This window comes from Manihot esculenta, chromosome 18, assembly GCF_001659605.2.
Source record: "Manihot esculenta cultivar AM560-2 chromosome 18, M.esculenta_v8, whole genome shotgun sequence".
Classification (NCBI taxonomy): Eukaryota; Viridiplantae; Streptophyta; class Magnoliopsida; order Malpighiales; family Euphorbiaceae; genus Manihot; species Manihot esculenta.
In genome coordinates this window covers 1,593,632-1,618,422 of record NC_035178.2, presented here as the reverse complement: position 1 = coordinate 1,618,422, position 24,791 = coordinate 1,593,632, and the positions used below count along the sequence as shown (strand labels likewise).

The window sequence follows — 24,791 nt, the reverse complement described above, 5'->3', positions numbered from 1 at the left end:
TGTAATAATTTTTCTAAGATACTGTTAGAACATTTAATAAAAAACTCTCTCCATCTACTTATTCAATAATATTTATTTCAACATTGAAAATAAATTTATTATTAAGTTTATTAATTCAACTTGTGTAGTTTTTTCAATTACTCTGCATAGATTCATTATTATATAAACATGGGTTTATAATAACTTCAACGTTCGTTTTTGAACATACTAATTTATGAAACAATAATTTTTTGCCAATTTGAAATTAGGGAAAACTTTTTTTATTAATTTAAAATTAAAAAAATATTTATAGATAATGAGATTTGATTGTTACATAACGGTTAAAATCTGTTCCTGCGCGACCAAACACTTCATAAAATAAGCATCATGAATATTTTTCTTTATAATAGTGGCAGGCCATTACTTATTATTTTTTTTAATAATGGCTTGTGTCATTGTGAATAAGTTTTTTTTATTTTTTTAATTATTAATATATTATAATAATTTTTTTATATTATATTAATTTAATAATTTTATTTATATTATATTTTTTATAAGGGAGATTTACAATTTAGTCCTTAAGTATTGCCATTATCAATAAGTTAGTCCCTATATTTTTAGAAATCTATTAAAACGTCATTATGTTTTCTTTCCGTCAACGAAATAGTTATTCCATCCTCTTTTCCGTTAAAATTAGATAAAGGAAGAGAGAGAAAATTTTTAAAATCCAATTTTACCCTCAAATAAAATCCTTTATTTAGTTATTAGATATTGTTATTATTAACAAGTTAGTTCTTACATTTTCAAAAATCTATTAAAATGTTTTTATTTTTTTTCATATTTATTAAAACGTCCTTATCGTTTCTTTCCGTCAATAAAATAGTCCCTATTTTTTCTCATATATATTAAAGCGTCCTTATCGTTTCTTTCCATCAATGAAATAGTCATTCCTCATCGTTTCTTTCAGTCAATGAAATCGTCCCTCCCTATATTTTTAGAAATCTATTAAAACGTTCTTATCGTTTCTTTTTATCAACAAAATAGTCTATGTCTTTTCACATCTATTAAAACGTTCTTATCGTTTTTTTTGCCAACGAAATAGTCTCTATCTTTTCTTTCCTCCTCCTCCTCCTCCGAAAAAGAAGAAAAAGAAGGAGAAGAAGAAGAAGAAGAAGAAGAGAAAGAAGAAAAAGAAGAAGTGTACTACCCGGCTCGTTCAGGCATCGGAATTCCTACCGTCCAGTAGAATCTCGGATGTCGGATTCGTTTTGAGGGGTTTTGCAAGGGTAAACTGAAGTTTTCTACAAGGTTTTCTAAAGGTTTTCTAAAGGTTTTCTAACATGTTTTGAAGTGTTTTATGGGTTTGAAAGGAAAGGAAATGAAGTTTGAAGACAAAAGGTCAAGGAGGGAAAAGCAGAGGTTCGGCCGCCGAAGGTATGTTCGGCCGCCGAAGGTGGTAGAGTTTGTGCCCCCGAAAGCTAGGTTCGGCCGCCGAAGTTGGTTGAGTTGCGGGTGCAAGTTTGGCTGCCGAAGATGGTTGACCAAGCCACCTATAAAAGCCCTTAGGTCGGTTCAAGAGGTAAGTTTTCGTTCTCTTCCCACCCAAGGTGAGCTCATGTCCTCCTTGAGATGATTTCATGGTTTTTGCAAGTTCTTGCATGGGTTTTAATGAGTTTTATCCTTGTTTTGAAGAGTTGTGAGCTTTGAGCAAGGTTTTGGAGTTTGGAGCTTTTAGAGCTTGGTTTCTCCATGTTTTGAAGTTCGGATCACACCAACTCTAGTTCTTGAAGAGGTAAGTGTTGATCCTTATGTTTTATGGTGTTTTAAGCAAGTTTTATGGAGGGATAAAGGGTAGGTTTGCATGGTTTGCATGAGTTGTGCATGAAGGGGTTTATGCATCCTTTATGCCTTTGTTTGCTCGATGTGGTTATGTGTTGTTGTGTGTGGGAGTTTAAGGGTGTTTAAGCTCCTATATATGTGTTTAAGGGCTTGTGCATGGTTTTACGAGGTTATATGCATGTTAAGAGGGTTAGGAAGGTTTAAGGAGGCTTGTTGGTGCATGGATCTGGGTTCTGGAGGAACTCAGGTTCAGCCGCCGAAAGGAGTTTCGGCCGCCGAACCCTTGAGGAGGTGGGATAGGCCGCCTAAACTCGCCCCCGAAGGTTTGGACTTTCGGCTCTGGAGTGGAGTTTCGGCCGCCGAATCTGCCGCCGAACATACCTGACTTTCGTCTCTGGAGAAGACTTTCGGCCGCCGAAAGTGCCGCCGAAGGTGCCCTGTTTTGCCTTCCTTTGCATGTTTTTCCATGCATGTCTATGGTGTTTTAGGGGGGTTTTTGGGGAGATGTTTGAGAGTTATGTTAGCATTGTTTGGCACCTCATGTGAGTCCACCTGTGTAGGAGCGGATCTGAGGCGAGGTGTTTAGCTCCAGTGTGAGAGGTGGCCCAGAGTTAGCCACAGCTTGGCTTCAGGTGAGTAGAACTCACTATGCATGTTTTAACGCTAATGGTTAAAGATAGTGACAGTATGAGCATGAGACACGCATCATGGATGCCATATGATACTAGGTTGTACTGCATTAGAGATCATGAATATGCTGTATTGCATTATTATTGGTGATGGGATGGACCAAGGCGATCTCAGTAGCCCGCTACCTGTTATGTCTAGCTAAGACCTTTGGGAGCTCCGTAGTTAGGGGCCGGGCTCTAGTACATGTAGTGACCTGGGAGTCCGTAGGGGCCAGGCACCGACAGAGGGAGTTCTGGGATCATGTCTACTCCGAGATGTGAGATGTTTGTGCTGTGACACATTCCATGAAAGCATGTAATAAATGAACTGTTTTATGGTTTCTACTCACTGGGCTCTAGTAGCTCACCCCATTCCGTTAACCCCAGTTTTGCAGGGCCAGAGTTCAGCAGAGGGAGCTATGGGGAAAGCAGAGTTTGAGCGTGGGTTGCCATGTTTTATTGTATTAGCATAGCTAGCTTTTGATAGAGTGGCATGTATAGGTATGAAAGAAGCTTGATGTATATGTTTATGCAAGACGATGTACAGATGAAAGGATGCTATGTTATGTTATGTTTGTTTGTATAGTATCGTAGTGGACATGATGGATGAAGATACAGGTTATGCATGGAAAGTAATGAGATAATGTCTAGAGTTGTGTTTTGCCCAGTGTATGCTGAATCCCTAGTGTATGCATGTATCCTGTTTTACGTTTCTTGATGAGAAATGTGTCAAGTTAAGCTTAACATATGATGTGTTTATAAAACTCTAGTGATCAGAGAAGAAAGGGTATAAAACCCCTTGACCCATCTGAGAGGGAAGAAAGGGTATCAAACCCCTTGACCCATAACGGAAAGTAAGGCTAGCCTGTAATATGCTGACCCTAAGAGAGTAGGTTCTATGTTTTCAGCTTAGTAGATGATCACTGGTGTAGGCCTTGACGGCTGTGGTTTTAAGGTTAAGCCTGGTGGTTTTTCAGAAACGGTTTTAAAAGCTAGTGTTCTAGTTGAATCATAGTATACTATTATGTAATTAAATGTATACTATTTAATTATAATATTACTATATTAATGGATTAAAAATAATAAAATATATTATAAAAATAATCAAAAATTTTTATTATTAAACAAATATATATGATATCTATAATCGTAACATAATATTAATTTTATAATTTTAAAATTATGTAATAATAATAATTTTTTATTTAAATATTAATAATAAAACTTATTAAAAATTATAAAAAATATTTATTATAATAAAAATATATAAAAATAATATTAATAAATTAATATAATATAAATACATTATAATAATATATTAATAATTAAAAAATAAAAAAAAATATAAACTTTGGCCTGGTGCCGCTTGACTCATAATGCCAGCTGACATATTTTTTAAAAAAAAAAAGATACAATCACACCAGATGTAAAATTTGACCGCCTACAAATCTGCAAATATTTTCTTTCTGACTTTTAAGTTAACAAATTTTTTCCCCTCGACTCTAGATTGACAAAGAGTCACAGAAACTAAAGCCTTAAATTTAGCCCATCCTAGGTTCCCATGTCCCTGACATGATCATGCGAAGAATGAATAACATGATAAGGATTGATTTTATGGGGTCGGACATGGTGGTTGGGTTCTGTTCTCTCTGAAGAAATTCTAACTTTGGTTCGAAATGGGCCCAATGGGCTTTAACAACTGAAAGCACTTCTTTTGAACAAAAGAGAGAACCCAATAAGTATTCATATCAATGGTTTTCACTGCCTGTCCAAACTAAGTTCGCAAATAAAACCACATTAATTTTGTTCTAAAAAATTGGGTGTCATATAATTTTCCTTTGTAACAAAAATAGAACATTTAGGAGGACAGTATTAATCACATTGCCGGTTGTTGAAGATGAACAAGGGCACAAAGGAATCCTTGCATTTCCTTCTTATGGCTGCAAATGCTTTTCGCTAATCACTGGTGGGGACTCTGCCTCTTTTTTGCAGCTCAACATTAAATCGGAAATTTGATGACCGACAAATAATTAATCTCCCCCCCCCAAAAAAAAATAATAATTATAATGGTTTTTTTTTTTTGGGAGGTTAAAGAGTTGGATATATGATGTATCTATCTAGTGGTTGGCATGTGAACCAGAAACTTGCAGTTGCGCAGGCCGTAGAGTGCAGTGTAAAAATGCAGGGGAAGCAAAGGCCATGCATGAGCATGACAAGTAACCCACTAACTACTGTAACCTCCACACAAAAAACAACAATTCACAGAGGGCTATGATTATGAAGCAGGCCTCTTTACGACAATTTGCAACAGGACGAATTTGGATTATGTTATGCAGAAGCTCTGAATTCTTAATTTTGGACCACTTCTGACTTCTGTGACATCAACATATGACGGATCTTTCAATTCCTTAATTTCTTTACTCAGAATAATAATAATAATAATAATATATTCAACAGCTTTATGATGAAATTGCTTTAGCTTTAGTGGGTTTTTAGTTTGTCGGGACCCTGAAAATGCTGGATTGGTTAGAGTTAATTACGTACTTCAATTAAATAATCATTTCTCATAATTAAAAAGATTAACCAAAGTAAATGACAACAATCATATTAAAGATACACTTTAGCACTTTTGACACCGACAATTAAAGAAGGATTATAAAATTAATAATTATAATCTCATATATCAAATGAAAATTAAGATATAATTATGGAAATCATAAATGGGTTTCATCATTAACCTTAACCACTAAAAAGATAAAGACTTAATTAGCACTGATTAATTAAGTGAGACCTACCAATACAACTTTATGTGATTTTGCCTTTGTTTTATTATTTCTCATTTACGTTTTGGTATTAAATATTATAATTATTCAATAATAATTTCATCTTAATTGGTAATTCATAAATTTTTTTTACAAAATAAAATAATTATAAAAGAAATTTCAAATGTTTGTGACAGCCTCTGTTTTATCAGGTGGCTGCAGGAGGTACACACATTATCAAAACTCACTGTGCTTTGGCATTTAGAATAATGATTTTTTTTATATATATATAAAAAAAAGTGAAGGATGAATGAAGTATGATCTGAGACAAGTACAAACAGACTTTCTGTTTGTGGAATTGAATAAAAACTGTAAAAAAAAAAAAAAAAGGAAAGAAGTTCCCTTTTGAGAAGGGGAAAGGAGTTGGTTCCGTTGAAGCCTTTCTATGAATGGGCCTAGCTGAGCTGAGCTGAGCTGACCTCAAGTTTTGGTTAGTTTCAAAACCAAACCCTCTACATCATCCCCAACTCATTGGAGCCACTTCATCCAATGGACCCATCACACTAACCAAAAATAATTTCATCTATGCTTAATAATGGAAATTTCTTTATTAATTTTTGTATTTTAAGATTATTAATTAGAGTTTTTTGGTTTTGAAATAATATGACATAATTGGCAGAAGCAACAACACAAGACAAACAATAAGTAGATATGGTGATGATGATGAGCATGATCAATGGAGGCCCAAAATGAAGAAAACATCATCACAATAGCAAAAGCAAAGGCCTTAGAGAAGTACCAAAGGCAAATCGAATCCTAAGAAGAAAATTAAATAAGGATAAAAAAAAAACCCTAATTGCTTTGGCATTATTGAAAAAGGGTGGAGAGTGAAGACAAGAAGAAGTGGGGCCAAGGCTGTGTTGTGGGGCCTTGAAAAGGGCATAAATCTTTGGTTGGATTTCTTATATTCCACCCTATGAAAATTCTTTCGTACCATCAAAGCAAAGGTTGAAAATTCCCCATCATTCTCTCTTCCCTTTAATTCTGATTTTGCTATGCTATGGAGCCTCTAATCATCCATTATCCCTTCATCTCCTCTCCGCTGCCATTTCATTTGCAGCTCTTATTATTGAATCTGCACTCAGTGAGACGCAGCTTTTTCACTTTTGAATTCATACTACATCAGAATAAATTATATATTTTCAGATAATGCTTTACATAATAAAATTAAAAAATATTAAATAAAAAATCTAAACATTTATAATAATTTATATTTATATTCAACCCAACAAAACTTCAATTAACAGCTAAGTGGTTAATAAGTATTATAATTTTTTTTATTTGCATGTTGTTCACGAATGTACATTTTATAACTTGATGGAGACGCTCAAAATTTGTTAATCCCTTGATCACCCTTACATTTAACTTAATTATTTATTTCTTTAATCAATGGTATACTAATTTATTTTTTAGATAATAAATAAATAAAAAGAATAAATTATTATAAAATGCAAGAAAATGACTAAGTGCCTAAACAGAGAAGAACAGTGGTGGGGGAGACAAATCATATGGGCATGATAACACTGTGGGGGTTGTTCATATTATGTATTCAAAAAATCAGGTTGGTGATTCAATTTTAATCTATCTCTTTTTCAATATCAAGAAATAGTTGGCAAATAATTTTCCAACACACATCTTAGATGATTAGTGGGTAATATGCATAATTCAATTGGGGTTGTTAGCTTGTAATTTTTCTAAAATTGTTTTAATCTATATAAAATTTAAAATATTCAAAGATAAAATTAAATTTAATGTATTTTAATCTATTTGAATTAATAATATTGTTTTAATTGAAATTACTTATAACTGATTAGTCGGTCTTATTGATTATTTATTTTTAAATTTGAGTATTCTCATCGATTTAATAAATAATAAATAAGGGTAAAAGTATTATTTTTCATTATTTTTAATTTCCTTCTTTTCTCGCAGTTTTCCCTAAACAAAGTTCAGGTGAGAGACAGCGAGAGGGAGTTGTGATATTTGGGCATTGCTTTGCTGGATTTTAAAAGGGCTTCGATTGTATAGTTTGTCTTATTTTAATACAAGATTTTTCTATTATTTAATAAATGTAAATGAAATATTTTTAAAAAATAATAATAAATGTAAATGAAACAGAGCAGTTGTGGGGTCGTATTCGTTTTCTTTTTTCCCCAAAAAGAGTCGTATTCGTATACCCCCTGCCGACGCTATTAATTTCTATAATTAATTTAATTCTGTAGTTGAATGGAAACAAGATAAGAAATTAAAGAAATCTTTAGAATTTCTTATTTTTCTAAATTAAGTGAATAGCAAATTCTACACCAATTTTATTATTTATTCAAAATAAGAAGAATATATATTTTATTTTAATAAGCAAAGACGATAAAGAAATGTTATTTTATTTGCTTCGATGTAAACTTAAAAAGAGTAAAAAGGATTATGTGGCACAAACGTGTGTGTGGTCCCCACGTGGTTAAAAAGGTGTGTGCAGCAGCACAGAAACGTGTGGGTATGTGGGGACACCCTGGTTTTTTACGCCTTTTAAGTTTTAACTGCTCTTTGGATTCTGTTTATGCCTCTCTCTCCCCTTCTTTCCCCTCTTTCCTTCGATATTAGTTTTTTAAAATTTTCCTTTTTTTTTTGTTATTTATCTATAAGATAATAGATTTATTTATTCTATTTTTTTATAAAATATTTATTCTGGTACATCAAGTTAATAGTGAAATGAATATATTGCAAAATTATTAATTCTAATATTATATATTTATTGTTTTATTATTTTAACTGTATTTACTATATTTTTTATTTTTCTGGAAATCTAAATAAATTTATATTTGTGGAGAAAAAATATGTATTAATTTAAATATTTTTTATTTATCTTTTAATAAATGAAATATTTTAAAATATTAATTAAATTCTTTGTATTTTTGTATAGTAATTTAAATTGAATGATAATATTGTTTTTTTTTTTTGTACATCTGTCTACTAAGCATGTCAAAATATATATGTTTTTTATTATTTTTAAAAGTACTTAATTTGTTTTTTCATTAATTAAATAAATGTCTTTTTTTTTGTTTTAAATATTCAAAAATCATGCTGACGATTAATGTAAAGCGACGTTGATATATGCAACACGTCCTCAAAGCTGGACATGGAAAAATCTAACCGTATTATCTGACGGCTGTAATTAGTTGGGCAGTCTAATCATGCTGACCTGGTGTCCTACAATTGGCCCTTAAAAAATTTATTATCAAGCTGAGTTAAAATTATAATGAAGCCAAGAATAAGTACTCAATCACAGCCGTCGTTTGTTAGAAAGGACAGAAAGTGAATCAGAGCCGTTGAGATTAAATAAATCCTGAATCGGAATATGTTAAAATGGGAAAAGAAACGAGGTGTGTCTGCGGCTGGCAGAGCTCTCTGCACGCTGCTTAGAAAGACTGAAACATGATCAAAGCACAGATGAGTAGTTTGACTTTCAGGAACCTAGGAATTTTGTTAATATGGGACTGTATTCACCTAATTATAACCCTGGCTTTGCTCCCCTACGTTACAGTACCATGCAGTTTCAATTTTATCTGTTATTACTATTTAACTTCTTCCTATTTTCGTTCTTTGTCCAAACAATATAAACTGAGCATTTTATTTTAATTTTGGTTGAATTAACACTTCATTTTCAATTCGGAGTTGGGCCGCTGCCGTATCTATTCCAAATGGTACAGAAACTATACACCCTTAATTGGTAGAAAACGACCCAGTTAGAGAAGAACACTCGCAGTCTAAATCTAGTTGCCCTGTGTGTATCTGAGGGGAAATAAAAGAAAAGGAAAAGGAAAAGCTGGAAGAATAATTTCACAAAATGGAAAGCAAGCTCGAAGGAAAATTAAAAAGAAAAAAAAAAACGTATAGGAGAAGTTTCAGGTGAGTGTCAAAATCATTACAGGCACCCAAAAAAACCGCATGATCTTTGGCCATGTCGTTGAAAATATACGATCCATTATTGCCTTCCTACTTGCCTATTTCCCTATGTGTTGTTTCGCCTTTTTTATCAAACAAATTCATTCATTCATTCATTCATATATATCAAATATTTTATATTACATCCAATACTGTAAATTTGACAATATAAATTTAATATTAATTTCTTAATTAAAAAATGTCCAGCGTTTTTGGTGGCTGCCTCATTATATCCCAATTGTAATTAACTTCTCAATTAATGGTTAGTCATTAATTGCATTGCTTAATCATAATAATTTTTCAAAATTTAATTGCAGACTTGTTGTTAATGTATTACTCGTATTATGAGATTATTTAATATTAGGTACCTGAATTTGGCTCATCTCAGTATAGAGATGAGTTTTGTAACTGTAGAGTGTAGACCATAGATCTTGAATAGAGCTTAGGCAAATTATCATCCTAAATCTCCACAAATCAACTCCATATCCACGCAATCCAGTTTCTTGGTGGGCCAGATCAGGCAAGGTAGTGTTTAATGGACGGCTGAGATGCTGCGGTACAGGAGATCCCCCAGTAGTGGAAGCACATGGTGTGGCTACAGCACTTGGACGGAGAGGAGGTGATGAGCTGTGACGGTGGTCCAAAGTCAGTATTCCCCACTTTCCAAATATCGGATACAGCTCAGCCTCAGCTCTTGCTTCTGGAACAAGTGTGGCCTTGTGGGGGACTCATCTGCCATTTGTGATTTTTCTCAGGGGCAAATTAGTCAATTAAAGTGATTACTGCCACCCATCAGGATCAAGGCTCCTATAAACTAACCATTCATCTATTTTTCATAATAATTTCTTTTTTCTTTTCTACAACCTCAAAAAATTAAAATAATTTAAAGGTGTTTGTTTTGGAGCTTTGGCAACGTCTTGCCTTTTAAGAGACACCTAGAACCGAATATTTCCACTTCCTTACCCACCTGGCACCACCGTCATTACTCCCACTGACCTCCACTACCAGTCTACCACCACCACCACACTCTGCTTCATCACCACCACTCTCCACTTCCATTTCTCTGTCCATAATCTCTAAAGAAAGATAATCCCTAATTTTTAGATCCGCATTTATCCCATTTGCCGCTACATTGCAAGTGGTAAGTTGATTTTCTTTATTGAATACGCTTGAAGAAGTTTCTGCGATGCTCTATGTGTTTGGTTGTTGGTGAGAGTGGTGTGAGAGGGACGAAAGAATGGAAACAGGGAGAGGCTTGCGTGAATGTTCCGTTTGGCTGTAGTGCTTTTTTCAAAACAAGCTTTTGGTGTTATCTAAACCGTTGCTTTTTCTCAAATTGGAGATTTTGTTTTTCTCATCATGTCGGTGAGGTTTTTTTGCTCTGGTTTCCCTTCATTTCAAGTTTCCTTTCCTTTTTTTTTCTCCATTTCCTTCTTTAAAGCTCTGTTTGTTTCCGGTTTTTGATTCAATATTTGGAGTGTATTTGGTGGCCATTTTAGCTGAAACAGAAAGCTAAAATGGCTATTCCTTTGGATATCGGAGAAGTTTCGATAACTGCTTTTGGGCTTTGGTCTTAGCTTGTCAGTTTTGTTGCTTCGTAAAGTGATATAATGTGCGTGTACTTTTGAGCTTGAAATTCTGGTTGGTACATTTTTCACTTCATTTACTGTATTCGCCCTGTTTCCTTCGGTTTAATGGAGAAGAAAATTTTGACTATTTCAGTTTTAAATAGTCCACGAAAATTTACCCTTCCAAGTTTCTGTATAGCTAATCAAGTTTGCTGCTGTTGCTTCTATGTTTGGTTCATCCATCTCAAGTTCTGATTGTGCGATTTTGAAGTTTTTTTTAGATATTTATCTGACTAGATCTCTAGCTTTCTGCATGTTCATTCAATTCAATATGTTGTAATTGGAAACTCTGAAACAGCGATGGTCTTAATTTCTAAACCATGATAAATCTGCGGTATCTGAACTTGAAATTCCGATAATGCATTCTTTTTTCTTTCGTTTTTTTTTTTGGTCTATTTCTGGGACAAAATTTCATGAAAATATTTAACTTTTTTTTTTTTGAAAAAAAAAAGGTTAGTGGATTTTGTTTTGATCTGTCCTTTCCTCATACTCTGTTTGGTTGTTAAGTGGATTATTTGAAGGAAATTACTATTAGGTAAAATAACTGAGTAGATTGATTCAAGTAGTTGACTGTACGTTTTCATTGTTGCCAAATAAAATATGGAAAGCAAGTAGCTTTTTGAGAGTTATCTTGGCCACAATAAAGAGAATTACTAGTTTCAAGCAATGCTCTCTCATGCCAATAAAGATAATGTCATTTATGCTACTTACTGACGAGCAATCAATTTGACAATGTTTATCTTATAACTTCTTCCATTTCCAAGTTTATTTTGTCATTTTATTCGTTTGGATTTATTGTTTTCTTGGAAATGGTGTGGCCGTTACAAAGGGAAGATACAGGATTCTGCACATTATAATTTATATTGTGTATGTCTGTTAGAACAGGTTGCATCTCATATCATTTCTCTTGAATCGCTAAAAAAACTTTGAAATGGTTATTTGATTTTGAAACCGATGGAGATTCTAGCTTCTATGCTTTTATCAAGTTAAACTCTTAAAGTTATTTTTTATTAATCAAAGAAGAGTAATTAAATAAAGGTATAGCTCACAACAATAAGTCTAATCTTTTACCTTTATTCTTTGTTTGATTCACATTTTCAAGATTTGCTTATAATTTGTGCTTCTTATTTGATGCTAGTTTGAGATTTGGCCACTTTATTGCAACCATTACTATCCCATGCTCTCTTCTCTATTGATGTGTAATTTTTATTAACCCTTGCATTGCAGTTACAGTCCGCAATGGACCGACGAAGTTGGCCATGGAAGAAAAAATCATCGGACAAGGCAGATAAAAATGCTGCAGCAACAGATTCTGGTGGTGGTAATGTGGCTTCAAGTGGATCACATGCAGATAAGGTATATTAATTATATATTTACAATTTCTGCCATGCTTACTTGCATCTGATTTTGTTCTACATAATTCTGTATAAATCATTTCTCCATTGTTGGTTGGTTATCACTGGTGCGTTACCAACTATAACGAGTATTGATTGGAAATAACTCTTTTGAGCATTTCAATGATTTGAATTTGTTCCTATTTACTCTCTGCAAGTTGGTAAATCTGCATATTTCTCTGCCATTTTTTAAAGCTTACCAAGATATATCGAGGACTTTTGTACTGCTTAGTGTTAACAACTGGTACTTTGTTGAAGTTTGGTATTATAAACTTTTCTTCAGGGAAAAAGAGAGAGAGAGAGGAGCTTCTATTATGTTTTCTTACTTGATAAAAGAAAAACTGAATCTACTTTCAAACCCTTTTTGCTTTACTGCCACCTTGGAATAAGCTGGAAAAGTTATCCAAGTCCCTTGGTCTGCATTTAGGATGGGGGCTTTTAAGTGGGTACTGTGTGCCAGCTAGTTGTCCTGATTTTTCTTTTTCTGATTTTCTTCTATGCAAACAGGATAACTACAAAAAGCCCAATTATGTTCAAATTTCGGTGGAATCATACACTCATCTGACTGGTTTGGAGGATCAAGTGAAGACATATGAGCAACAAGTTCAGACTTTGGAGGATGAAATTAAGGAATTGAATGAAAAGCTGTCTGCAGCAAATTTAGAGATGACTACAAAGGAAAACCTAGTGAAACAGCATGCTAAAGTTGCTGAGGAAGCTGTTTCAGGTATGATATATTACCTGTCATATTTATGTGGCAGAATAAGGGTGTTGTTCAGTTCATGTGCTTGGTTTTAACCGCTTATATTGGGACCTTCATTTACTGCAGGTTGGGAAAAGGCTGAAGCAGAAGCTTTGGCACTGAAAAATCATCTAGAATCAGTCACACTTTCGAAGCTCACTGCTGAAGACCGGGCATCACATTTGGATGGTGCACTTAAAGAGTGCATGAGGCAAATACGAAACCTGAAGGAAGAACATGAGCAGAAATTGCAAGATGTTATTCTCTCAAAGACCAAGCAATGGGACAAAATTAGGCTCGAATTTGAATCAAGAATAGTTAATTTAGACCAAGAACTCCTTAGGTCTGCAGCTGAAAATGATGCTCTTTCGAGGTCACTGCAAGAGCGTTCGAACATGATAATCAAAATAAGTGAAGAAAAATCACAAGCTGAGACTGACATTGAACTTCTGAAGAGCAATATTGAATCATGTGAAAGGGAAATAAATTCACTTAAGTATGAACTCCACATAGTTTCCAAGGAGCTAGAGATCCGTAATGAGGAAAAGAACATGAGCATGAGATCTGCAGAAGTGGCAAACAAGCAACAAATGGAGGGCGTGAAAAAAATAGCTAAGTTGGAAGCAGAGTGCCAAAGATTACGGGGGCTTGTACGGAAGAAGTTGCCTGGTCCTGCTGCACTTGCCCAAATGAAGCTAGAGGTTGAGAATTTAGGCCGAGATTATGGAGATTCTCGACTGAGGAGGTCACCTGTTAAGCCTCCTAGTCCACATCTATCTTCTGTGTCTGAATTTTCACTTGACAACGCTCAAAAATTCCATAAGGAGAATGAATTTCTCACTGAGCGTTTATTTGCCATGGAAGAAGAAACGAAGATGCTGAAAGAAGCTTTAGCAAAGCGTAATAGTGAACTTCAGGCATCGAGAAATCTGTGTGCCAAGACAGCTAGTAGGCTTCAAAGTTTGGAAGTACAACTTCAAGTCAACAATCAACAGAAAAGTTCACCAAAATCTAAATCTATGGTTCAGGTTCCTACTGAAGGTTACTCTAGTCAAAATATGAGCAATCCACCTAGCTTGACCTCCATGTCTGAAGATGGACATGATGATGACCAAAGTTGTGCTGACTCTTGGGCAACGTCATTGATGTCTGATCTCTCTCAATTTAAGAAGGAAAAGAGCGGTGAAAAGCCAAATAAGACCAAAAATGCTAAGCACTTGGATCTTATGGATGATTTCCTGGAGATGGAGAAGTTGGCTTGCTTAAATGCGGATGCTGCCATCACAATTTCAGATTCTCCAGACAAAAAGACATCTGAAATTGTGAATGGTGATCCTTCAGTAGAGATCTCTTCCGTCAAGGATACTCTGTCTGAAGGACAGCCTGTTTTGGATCCATTGGTGAATCATGTATCTTCTAATATGGATTTTTCAGCAGTGGATTCTGGATCTAAAGCAGACCAGCCACCATTGATGAAACTTCAATCGAGTATTTCTATGTTACTTGGGTCTGTATCTAACGATGCTGACGTGGGGAAAATTCTAGACGATGTTAAACGTGTTGTGCAGGATGCACGTGATGCTTTTCATCAGCAGTCTGTAAGTTGTGTTTCTGAGGAAGTGATTATTCCTGGTGATGCCACATGCAGAGGACAGACTTGTCCTGAGGATCCCACCTTAACGGCAGAGAAGGAAATCACTTTGTCGCAAGATATTCAGGCCACTACAGAACCTGTGTCCTCAGTGAGCCAGGAGTTAGTCACTGCCATTTCTATTATTCATGATTTTGTGTTGTTCCTGGGCAAAGAAGCAATGGCAGTTCATGATGCATCTTCTGATGGTGATGGTCTGAGTCAAAAAATAAGGGAATTTTCAGTTACCAGTAATACAGTATTAAATGGCAATACGAGTTTGGTTGATTTTGTTTTTGAGCTTTCTCACGTATTAGCTAAAGCCAGTGAGCTTAGATTTAATGTCCTGGGTTACAAAGGTGCCGAAGGAGAAATCAATAGTCCTGATTGCATAGACAAGGTTGCCTTACCGGAGAATAAGGTTCTTCAAAGGGAATCATCGGGGGAAAGATATCAAAATGGTTGTGCCCACATTTCTAGTCTTACTACTAACCCTGAGGTCCCCGATGATGGGAATTTGGTATCAGGATTATGCAAAGTCTCACTGGAGGAATTTGAAGAATTGAAATCAGAGAAAGACAACATGGCTGTGGATCTTGCTAGATGCAATGAAAACCTAGAAATGACAAAGTCTCAGTTACATGAAACTGAGCAGCTTCTAGCTGAAGTTAAATCACAATTGGCTTCTGCACAGAAGTCAAACAGCTTGGCTGATACACAGCTGAAATGTATGGCAGAGTCATACAGATCACTTGAAGCTCGTGCAGAGGAGTTAGAAACTGAGGTTAATCTTCTGCGAGCAAAAGCAGAAACTCTGGAAAATGAGCTTCAAGATGAAAAGCAATATCGTTTGGATGCTTTGACCAGATGCAAGGAGTTAGAAGAGCAAGTGCAAATGTAAGCTTTGTACTTTCCTATATTCTCCTTTTTCATTGGGTGATAAATGAGGGTAGTCTGTGAAGGATAGCAAAGAAACAATAGCCTTCCTTTCATTCTATCCACATAAACCATCTGTTGCCTGCCATGCCTATAGTTAGCCGGGAGCCTACAGTAGTTAGCTCTTTCTGACTTTCTGGATTTAAAATAAGGTTTTGCTGTATTCTACAGATAATGATGTCCAGTGGTTTGTAGGATTGGTGATGGGTCCTAGTCCTACTATTGAAGTGAAAAGTAAAGTTATACATATTTGTAGTTCTAACTATAGAAAAACCTGAACATGTGCTTAGCAATTGATTCTCGACTTTGCTTCAGTAACACTTAGAGCTAATTAGCTAAAGTATAACTCACTATATCACTTAAATTTGAGAATTTGAGATCAGTCTTCCTGTAGCATTTCCCCCTTGATATTCTCAAATTATTTGAGTTCTTGATCTGTTTTGTGATTGGAAATTAGGCCCTAATGCATTTTTTTATTACTGTGCTTGAAATTGAATGATTTAAAATAGTTTTCAAGTCTCGTGTAGAACTTCCTAATGCTTACTGTGCTTGAAATTGAATGATTTAAAATAGTTTTCAAGTCTCGTGTAGAACTTCCTAATGCTTCCTTTAAATTTGGTTTAGCTCTAATATTTATACTGTCATCTTTAGGAAAGAGAGCTGTTCCGTTTGTTCTTCAGCTGCTGATGCTGACCTCAAGACCAAACAAGTGAGAATGATCCCTCTTATCTTTCTTTTATTTAATGCCAATTTATGAGCAAATAAATCTCCTATCACTCTCAATCCTTTCTTATTTTGATTTTTTTTTCCCATTTCCATGATGGAAGTGGAAAGGCTGAACTTGGAAAGTGCTTATTATTATTATTATTATTGTTACAGGAGAGAGAACTAGTATCTGCAGCTGAAAAGCTAGCAGAGTGCCAGGAGACCATATTTCTTCTTGGAAAGCAGTTGAAAGCTTTGCGTCCTCAAACAGAGGTCATAGTATCTCCATACAGTGAGAGGAGTCAAAGGGGTGAGGGATTTGGTGAAGAAGAGCCTACTACTAGTGGCATGAACTTGCAGGACTTGGATCAGGCTGAGATAGATGTTACTGTTTCAACAAACCTACACAGAACAGGTGGTGAATCCCCCGTGGATTTGTACAACCAACCATGTAGTCCGTCGGACACAGAAGCGAGCCTCTCAAGATCACCAATCAATTCAAAGCAACCAAAACACAGGTCTACCAAGTCAGCTTCCTCTTTTGTTCAGACACCAGAGAAACATCCACGAGGTTTTAGCAGGTTCTTTTCCTCGAAAGGAAGGACTGGTAATTAGAATTGCTTGCAGTTGGCAGGCATAATAAAGTTGTGGTTGGAAGAAGTTCACAAGTAATAATCCAAAGCACATAAAAGAAAAAAATGGAGTACTTTACCATCATTGGTGCTAGAAGAATCAGCTGGATTCATTGTTGCGAAAGTGATGCTTTGAACGCCATGTAATTTTTGTAACTGACGACTGTATATGTATCCATATCTCTCTCTCTCTCATTTGTCTTGTGTAATTTCTTGACTTGACATCGGTTTCTGGACTGTTACAATGTGTTAATGTAATTTCGTATGTGGGTGGCAGTGGCAGTTTTTATATGATTCTTTCTTGTTGATGAGGTGGTAATAGAGGATACTTTTCACCAAGTGTATCCTATGAGTGCTAACTATGATTAACAAATTAGTAAGAACATTCGTTTTTCTAGTCAACTATCTGATGCCATTTGAGGTGTATTTTAGTGAACACCCTGGCTAGACTATGATCCTGCTATTCATCCTCCAACTGCCGAGTATTTTAGTTCCATTTGATTTGGGGGAAAAAAAAAACGTTCCATTTACGAGTGTTTAAGTGAGGTTAATCGCGGGAGATGGGTTTTCCGTGGATGGCCTCGTCTGTTCGGGCTGGTCTGCTTCATGAATTTTATTTAATTAAAGCTCACTTAAAAGAGCTGAATCGCTCGCAAAGTTATAAAAGTTTGGCTTAACTCGTTTGTTTAATTCACCACACCATGAACCTGATTTGTAGGTTTATTTATGACAGAGCTGAGTCTGAATTTATAATTAATCGACACATTTAAGTTTGTGAACTGACTAATTTATATATTAATTTTGTTATATATTTAATTGTATAATTATATAAATTATTAAATTTAACAGTAAATGAGTTATAATAATAATTTTATGTAATTTGACTAATTAAGTTATGAGCTAAATACAAACAAAATTGACAAATTTATAAATGAGGTTAAAGTATGTTAAAGTTGAGAGTAATAAAATTCAAGTAAATTGAACCTGAGTTTTAAATGTAACTTTGAGTTGAGTTTGAATTCTATTTTCTATAATGAATTGAGCATGAACGAACTCGATTAAATTTAATTCAATTTATTTTATTTTTTTATTCAATAAAATCTCATATTTATAATCACTAATTTACTTAAGAAAAATACTTTAATGTAGCAGCAAAGCAATTAATATTAGATAAGTTTGAGGATTTAGAATAAAAGATTCAAATTTAATTCTCACCAATATTAGGTTGTTTCCATATATTTTATTAAGTAACATTTAACTACCTTTTATTGACTTATATAAACCATGGAATTGCTTTATACGTGAAATTAATTAGCCACTCAAATGCAACTGCATGTTTAACACCTAATTAATTAATTTATATTAATATAATACAAATTTAATTATATATATAATTTTTATGGGTGGTTGAATCCTGCCAATCAAAACTTAATTCTCCTATCAAGAAAATGTAACTGGTTCCAATTATAAATAAAATATAACTTTTGTTACCAATGAAATAAGCATGGTAAGAGTCTTCCTAGGAAAGGCCAACAGTTTTTAGAAAAACATTCGGCCAATTTGAGAATCACTAATTTCTAGATATATATATATATAAAACATTGGAACTTTACCTTCCACTAGATATTCTAGGAGGAGGGAACCTGGGTAGCTTTTGACTTGTTTTGAGTAGTTGAAAGGACGAGTTGGCCAATTGGCAGCACACCCACTTAGGCCTCACTAGTACTCAAATCATGGCTTCATGTCTCCATCTCCATGTATATAGTTGATTTTTGCAAAAGCTAGGAACTTGGGATTGTGGGAATTGTTTTGTTCTATAAAAGGGTACATGCATGTAATTCTTGTACACAACATGATGAGACGAAGATTAATGATCTTGTTATGTTTAAGAAAATATAACATAAAAGATATGTGAACAAAGATGATAAGATAATATTAAGTGCATATCAGTTTTTGAGAAATTATTCATTATATATATATTTATTAATAAAATCTATAAAATTAATATATGAGCAATCAAATCTATAAGTTGGAAAACATTTATATAAACAATTAATGTGAAAGGAAAAAAGGAAAGAGTTTGATAGAAGATTTGTGGTTGACTTTGTATTTGATGTGATCTAGAGTGAAAATGAGATCAAAATTCTTAGTATAGAAATGATTTTGTGAATTGAAACCCACAGATTTTATGATGAACATAGGGTTGAATTTCGAAACATCTCTACCCTACAACACAGCTCACCTCCCAACATGCATGGTTATCCTTGTCTCTCCCCCCATAATTCTTTTCACCAACTTTTGCAATTTCAAACACTTCTGTGCATCAATAATACCTCCCATTTATCATTCATTTTTAATTTAATTATACTATTTTTCAATTAATATCTGCATTCATGCTTTCTACTATCCCAAATATCTCTCTCTTTGCCCTTTTCAGATGGACTTTAATTTATTTTTTAACCAAATATCCCATCAACCTAGTTTTTTTTTTTTTTTTTTTTTTATAAAAAAAGAGAGAAATTACTTTTCCTTTAATTAGTGTAGAAATTAGATGGAGTTAATTTGCAGCAATATCATTAGAGGTAATAAACGACATTATAATAATAAATTATAAATGCAAATAAGATAAGCAGAAATGCGACATCGTAACCACTTTGATTAGATACAATCACATGATTTCTGTTTGTACGTTATTGTCCAAATTCTTCCATCTCTCAATTATTATTTTAAACATTATCTTAATTTATAATATTATCCCCTTAATTCTCTCTCTATATATACATATTCTTTTCTCATCACATCATCTTTGACGTCAAATATTAATTTAATTTCTTTTAAATTCTTCCTAATTTTTAAATTAGTATAAACTGAAGGGGTGGATTTTGAACATTAATCTAATTGTTTAATTAGTATGGATCGATTTTGATATAATTAGGAGCTCAACTCAAAGCAAACGCATGAGTGCATGCGTAGAGATTAGTGAGACTCACCGCCCAATGGACAATGTAGGCCACAGGTGTCCCTTCCGTACGGTTGGTTCCTTTGGGTCTGACCGTAATCTTGGACCACAAAGCCCCAATCCTTTTCTTTTACTGCTGGGTTATTTTAGCCTACATACATAATAAATTAATTAATTAAAACTATAATAATTTTATATTTAATCACATTATATTAATCAAATATACACGCGTATAAGAAATTTTATTTCGAACTATGGTCTGCAATTCACTTTGGTGGGCCACCACTTAAGCTCCGTGATTACACGAGATTTCATTGGTGGGACCCTACCACATGGGCTGCTACGGGCGTTCTTGTTATATTTTATTAGTATGCGAGCAATGAGTTGCCATCTCTATTGATTAATAAATTAAATTATTTTATTTTTAAGAGTAAGCTAAATTTGATTTCTTATAAATATTAATTGAATTACATCCATCAAAAGTGTTTTACTGATTTTCATGGAATCAAGTCTACTCAAGAAGGTACAACCGGCGACATTGAGTCACTTTTTAAGGAAAAAAAAATATTTTCTACAAAACAGATGCAGAAAAAAAAAATTCAATGCTAATTTTTTATGAACACTAAATTCTTGGAATATTAAGAGAAGAAGTCTATTTTATTTTCAATAACAGAAACTACAATTACAAAAAAAAATACATATATTTGGTTATCATATAAAAAAAATTAATTGAACATCTGAAAAAAGAAATTCAGTAAACCTACTAAAATATAGTGGTGATGAATTCTTACTTAAGCAAGGAAAAGTATCCAATGAAAGATAATGAACAAGTGTAAGTGCCCAACTACTGCATTAAACTTTTCCCTTCTTTCTTTTCCTGGATAAAGAGTTAGGATTACATTATTCTTTTTCTTTTTTCCTGACGAAGAGCAAGTTCCATGGAACAAGGGAGGGAATGATAGCTGGGATCTGAACTCTTTCTTTTTTTATATATATATATATTTCATTTCTGACAAAACTTTCTGGGAAGCTGTCCGTTGGGCAAAACTTTTAACAGTTTTAACGGCTAAAGAACAGACAAAGTCCTAAAATCAAGCGACACTGTAAAAGGGGAAGAAATTTTTTTAAAAAAGGAGAAAATATGGTGATACTAAATCATCTTTTTATTAACAGTCTCGAGTAAGATGAAAATATATGTATATTAGTTCTCCCCGCAGGGTTACAATATGGGTGGCTGGTTAACAAACCCAAACACCACCGTCAGGAAAGATTACAAACTTGGAGATTTAATTTACTTACATGTCTACATGTTCTTTCTTGGGTCCGAGGGGAAAAAAAGAGGAAAAAACCCAAAGAAAGAATAATTATAAAAGAGAAAATTAAACCAGAGAAGCAGCTCCATCTCTACAGCCGTTAATTTTCTCGAAACAGTCTAGAGATCATAAACCTAATAAAAGAAACTGCAATGTAATGAACTAGATTCTTCTTCCTCATCTGAGCATGGATGTTAATGACTGAAAAACTTCTTCTTGGCAAGGAATAGTGAGACCCATATCATGATCAAACCCAAATTCTTCTTCTGCTTGTTGGAGCAAGCTTTGAAACTCTGGTCTATTCAAGAAAGAGATGGGCACAATATACCTGCTTCTGTTTTCACCAACATAGACAACGAAGTGTCCTTTTGGAACATCTAAAGGGAGGCCTTCTTGGTCATGATAGCCGCCCTGTTTTTTCCCTAAGCTGGAGCACCTCTTGAGGATCTGTTTCAGAACTGCTGTCTGGGACAACTTGTTTGATTTCCTGATAGCCATTGCAGTGAATCAAGGGTTTGTGTTTGCTTGAGTGAGGAGAAAGATGAAAGATTTGAGAGTAGTTATGGTGGGTGTGAAAATGTTGAAGGAGCTTGTATGGTATGGTATGTATGGGGAGAGGAAAGAGATATATAGAGGGAAGAAAGAAGCAGGGGCATGTGGGTTGTGGGGGCAAAGGACAGACCGTAGGTTTCTTTTGGGGTCCTGTGTGGCCAAACCATTTGGGTTTAGTTTACATCTCTTTGGTGCCCTCACAAGGACAACATGGTTTCTTTAATCTCTCTTTTATTTATAAAATTTAATTTTCTTCCATTAGTCTTTAAATTCATTAGTTCATTGTCTGCAAATTCCTAGTCACTTCTTGCCTCAGATAAAAATGGAAATGATTTAAACATTTGTGGCATTGGTGGTATAGTAGCAGGAGCAATCAGAATTGGATCACTTTCTTCATTGTTGCTGTTTAACTGTTGTGTTTCGGAATATTATTATTTTTAACCCCTTGAATTCAAAAGTTCTTTGTCTCCTCTTTACTGAAGGCTTGAAAATTTGTTTGTAGACGTCAAATTAATAATAAATTTAAGGTGTCATAATTTTAAATCATATGATATTTATATATTAATTAATTGCGTATAAGAGAGGAGTTACGGTCTAATAATGAAAAGTGGTACTGAATTGTAGCAGCCTGCCATGTGTATGTGCATGTGCATGTGCATGTGCATGTGCTTAGGCTACATTTCTTGGTGAAGTATAAATTTTTCTTTTATTTTTACAACACCAATTAATGGAAAACCATTAACTATCCCTAGCTAAGTTTATTGCAGAGGATAGAGATGTTTTGATGGGTACATCTCCTTAGGGTTACATTGGATCATAGTGATAAGGCCAAGTGGGCAATTACCTAGCATATCTCAGGAATCACCTCCAAACTGCAGGTTGAGTACACAAGTTCCTTTCTTTTTTCTTTTTATTTAAAATTTTTTAAAGTGATAAAAAATTTGAAATAAAAAATATTCTCTAAAACAAGAGTTAAGAGTATTTTCAATTTTCAACCAATCGAGTAGACTTTTATTGACAAGTCCATCACACGTATACTGTTCATTAATCAAGTAACCACTAAAATTAGGGTGCAATATTTGATTTAAAATTCTTTTTAAGTGATAATTTTTTATTTATATTATATGATTTTACAATAAAATTTTTATTTTGGAACTTAAAAAGTTTGCAATAGAATCATATGTATCTTATTACTGCAAAGAAGAAAATATTTTTTACTACAAATCATAAGAATAGTAGAATGTATTTTTATTTTTTTTAAAGTAAGGTAATAGTAATTAATGCGTTGAAAGGGAATATGCAAGAAAAATGTACAAAGGATCTTTCCTAGGAGATCTGTTGGTATGGGTGTGCATGCATTAATAACGGTTACATTTTTTTTTTTTTAAAAAAAAAAGAGAGATTAATTAAAGTCTCATGTAGTGATGTTAGATCCATGGATGATAATTAAAAAAAGGGGACTTGAGAAGAAGTGGTCCTTTTGCTATCGCATAGTCACACATTAATGGAGGAAAAATGATGATGCCTGATATTTTCTAGATTAGTATGGCTTTGTTCAAAATAATTCACATAGAGATCAGTGTGCCATTAAAATTGCTTAAGATATATATATTTTTTTAAAAAAAAAAATGGAAACACAAATATTAATTTTGAACATTAGGGTCGTATTTATGAAATTGGTCAATGACTAGTGAGGAAGGGATTGATTACAAATCCGAAGAAAATTTTGGTAACAAGTCAATTGCACTTCATCATCATTACAAACACATACATGATGAAATCTAGTACATGCAACGCATAACATGTTGTGTGATTGAGATTGTGTGTTGAATTGAATGGACTATTAAGAACAGAGAGAACCAAATTATAAGGTGGGGTTCCACCATTCTCACCCAAACCCATCACTGGCTATATTCCATAATAGTATATAATCCATCTTTACATCTCAAATCCTAAATGGAGGAAGAAAGGACATCAAATTTCTAGGGCAGAAAATGATCCCATATTATCTTCTAACCTTATAACCACATGAAACCCATTTTGTATTCGCTTTTTTCTAAAAGAACAACATAGTGTATTGCCCAGGAATTCAACTACTGCACAAGTGTGCTTTTGGAGTTCCCTCTTTACAATTTTTTAGATTATGAGTGAGTATTCAAGAGAGAAAAGAGCAGAGTGCAATGGCTTTGGTATTTTCGATACTTAATCTTATTAAATTTTAATAGAATGAGTTTAAATTTAAAAAATAATATCCATTCTGGACTTTGATTTTATTTATGAAAGATTCACAATTCCAATCATTTATATAAATAATTAATTTAATATAAAAATATATATATTTTACAATAATATTTATAAAATCTTTTATATATTTTTATTTAAAAAATTAAATTTTAATATTTTTAAAAAATATTAAAATTTTTAAATGAAAATTATTAATAAAAAATATTTTTATATTAATTTTTAATTAAATTTAAAATTTAAGTTATTTAATTTTTATGAATATTCAATCTATTTACACCGTTAGAGAGCACGAGGTAGAAGGGAAAAGGAGCCTTCTACGAAGCTAAACTGGACAACCTAAAAAACATGTTTTAGAAAGGTTGACAAGGGACTGCACAAACAGTGCAAGTGAGCTAAACTACGAAATTGAAAAATATAGGCAGATGGGTATGGCCCTGGACGACCTACTCATAAAGTTGATGGTTACAACTCTTTAAACCTCACATTCTAAATCAAACTAGAGACCTAGCTAGCTTCCACATTTTCATACCTAACCTTTAATTTCTCTTCCAATTCAATTACTAATGGACCCGCTACAACTCAGCCTTGCCTCAATGCTACGGATTATGTACCTCAGTCCTCACCCGTAGCAAAAATTTAAGGGTTTTCTTACAAATTGTCCTTTGGGTACTCGTTAATGAGTAATCATTTAAGATTATCTAACCTCCTCTTCTTATTATATGATTCAAAATGTTATAATCAAATTTATTATAAATGCTCATTTTAAAATCAAGGGAAAGAGTAAGTGATGACCGCTAGGCTTCCTGTATTTA

At 33.6% G+C, this 24,791-nt stretch overlaps 2 protein-coding genes across 4 annotated transcripts; one reads left to right on the top strand and one right to left on the bottom strand.

Annotated features, from left to right (window-relative positions):
- Window positions 1-10,098: 10,098 nt before the first annotated feature.
- On the top strand, window positions 10,099-17,202 carry LOC110606454 (filament-like plant protein 4). 3 transcript variants are annotated; one of them, XM_021745255.2, is made up of 6 exons: window positions 10,099-10,385; window positions 12,100-12,228; window positions 12,774-12,993; window positions 13,096-15,535; window positions 16,226-16,283; window positions 16,454-17,202. In XM_021745255.2, the coding sequence occupies exons 2-6, from the start codon at window positions 12,112-12,114 to the stop codon at window positions 16,892-16,894; spliced, it is 3,276 nt and encodes a 1,091-aa protein (XP_021600947.2). In that variant the 5' UTR covers window positions 10,099-10,385; window positions 12,100-12,111; the 3' UTR covers window positions 16,895-17,202. The 3 variants fall into 3 exon arrangements, with proteins under 3 accessions (XP_021600947.2, XP_021600946.2, XP_021600948.2); XM_021745254.2 differs by lacking the exon at window positions 10,099-10,385 and adding an exon at window positions 10,430-10,609; XM_021745256.2 differs by lacking the exon at window positions 10,099-10,385 and adding an exon at window positions 10,636-10,885.
- Window positions 17,203-21,015: 3,813 nt separating this feature from the next.
- LOC122722417 (auxin-responsive protein SAUR50-like) lies at window positions 21,016-21,806 on the bottom strand. The gene has a single exon (XM_043953116.1). The coding sequence runs from the start codon at window positions 21,679-21,681 to the stop codon at window positions 21,361-21,363; it is 321 nt and encodes a 106-aa protein (XP_043809051.1). The 5' UTR covers window positions 21,682-21,806; the 3' UTR covers window positions 21,016-21,360.
- Window positions 21,807-24,791: the final 2,985 nt, after the last annotated feature.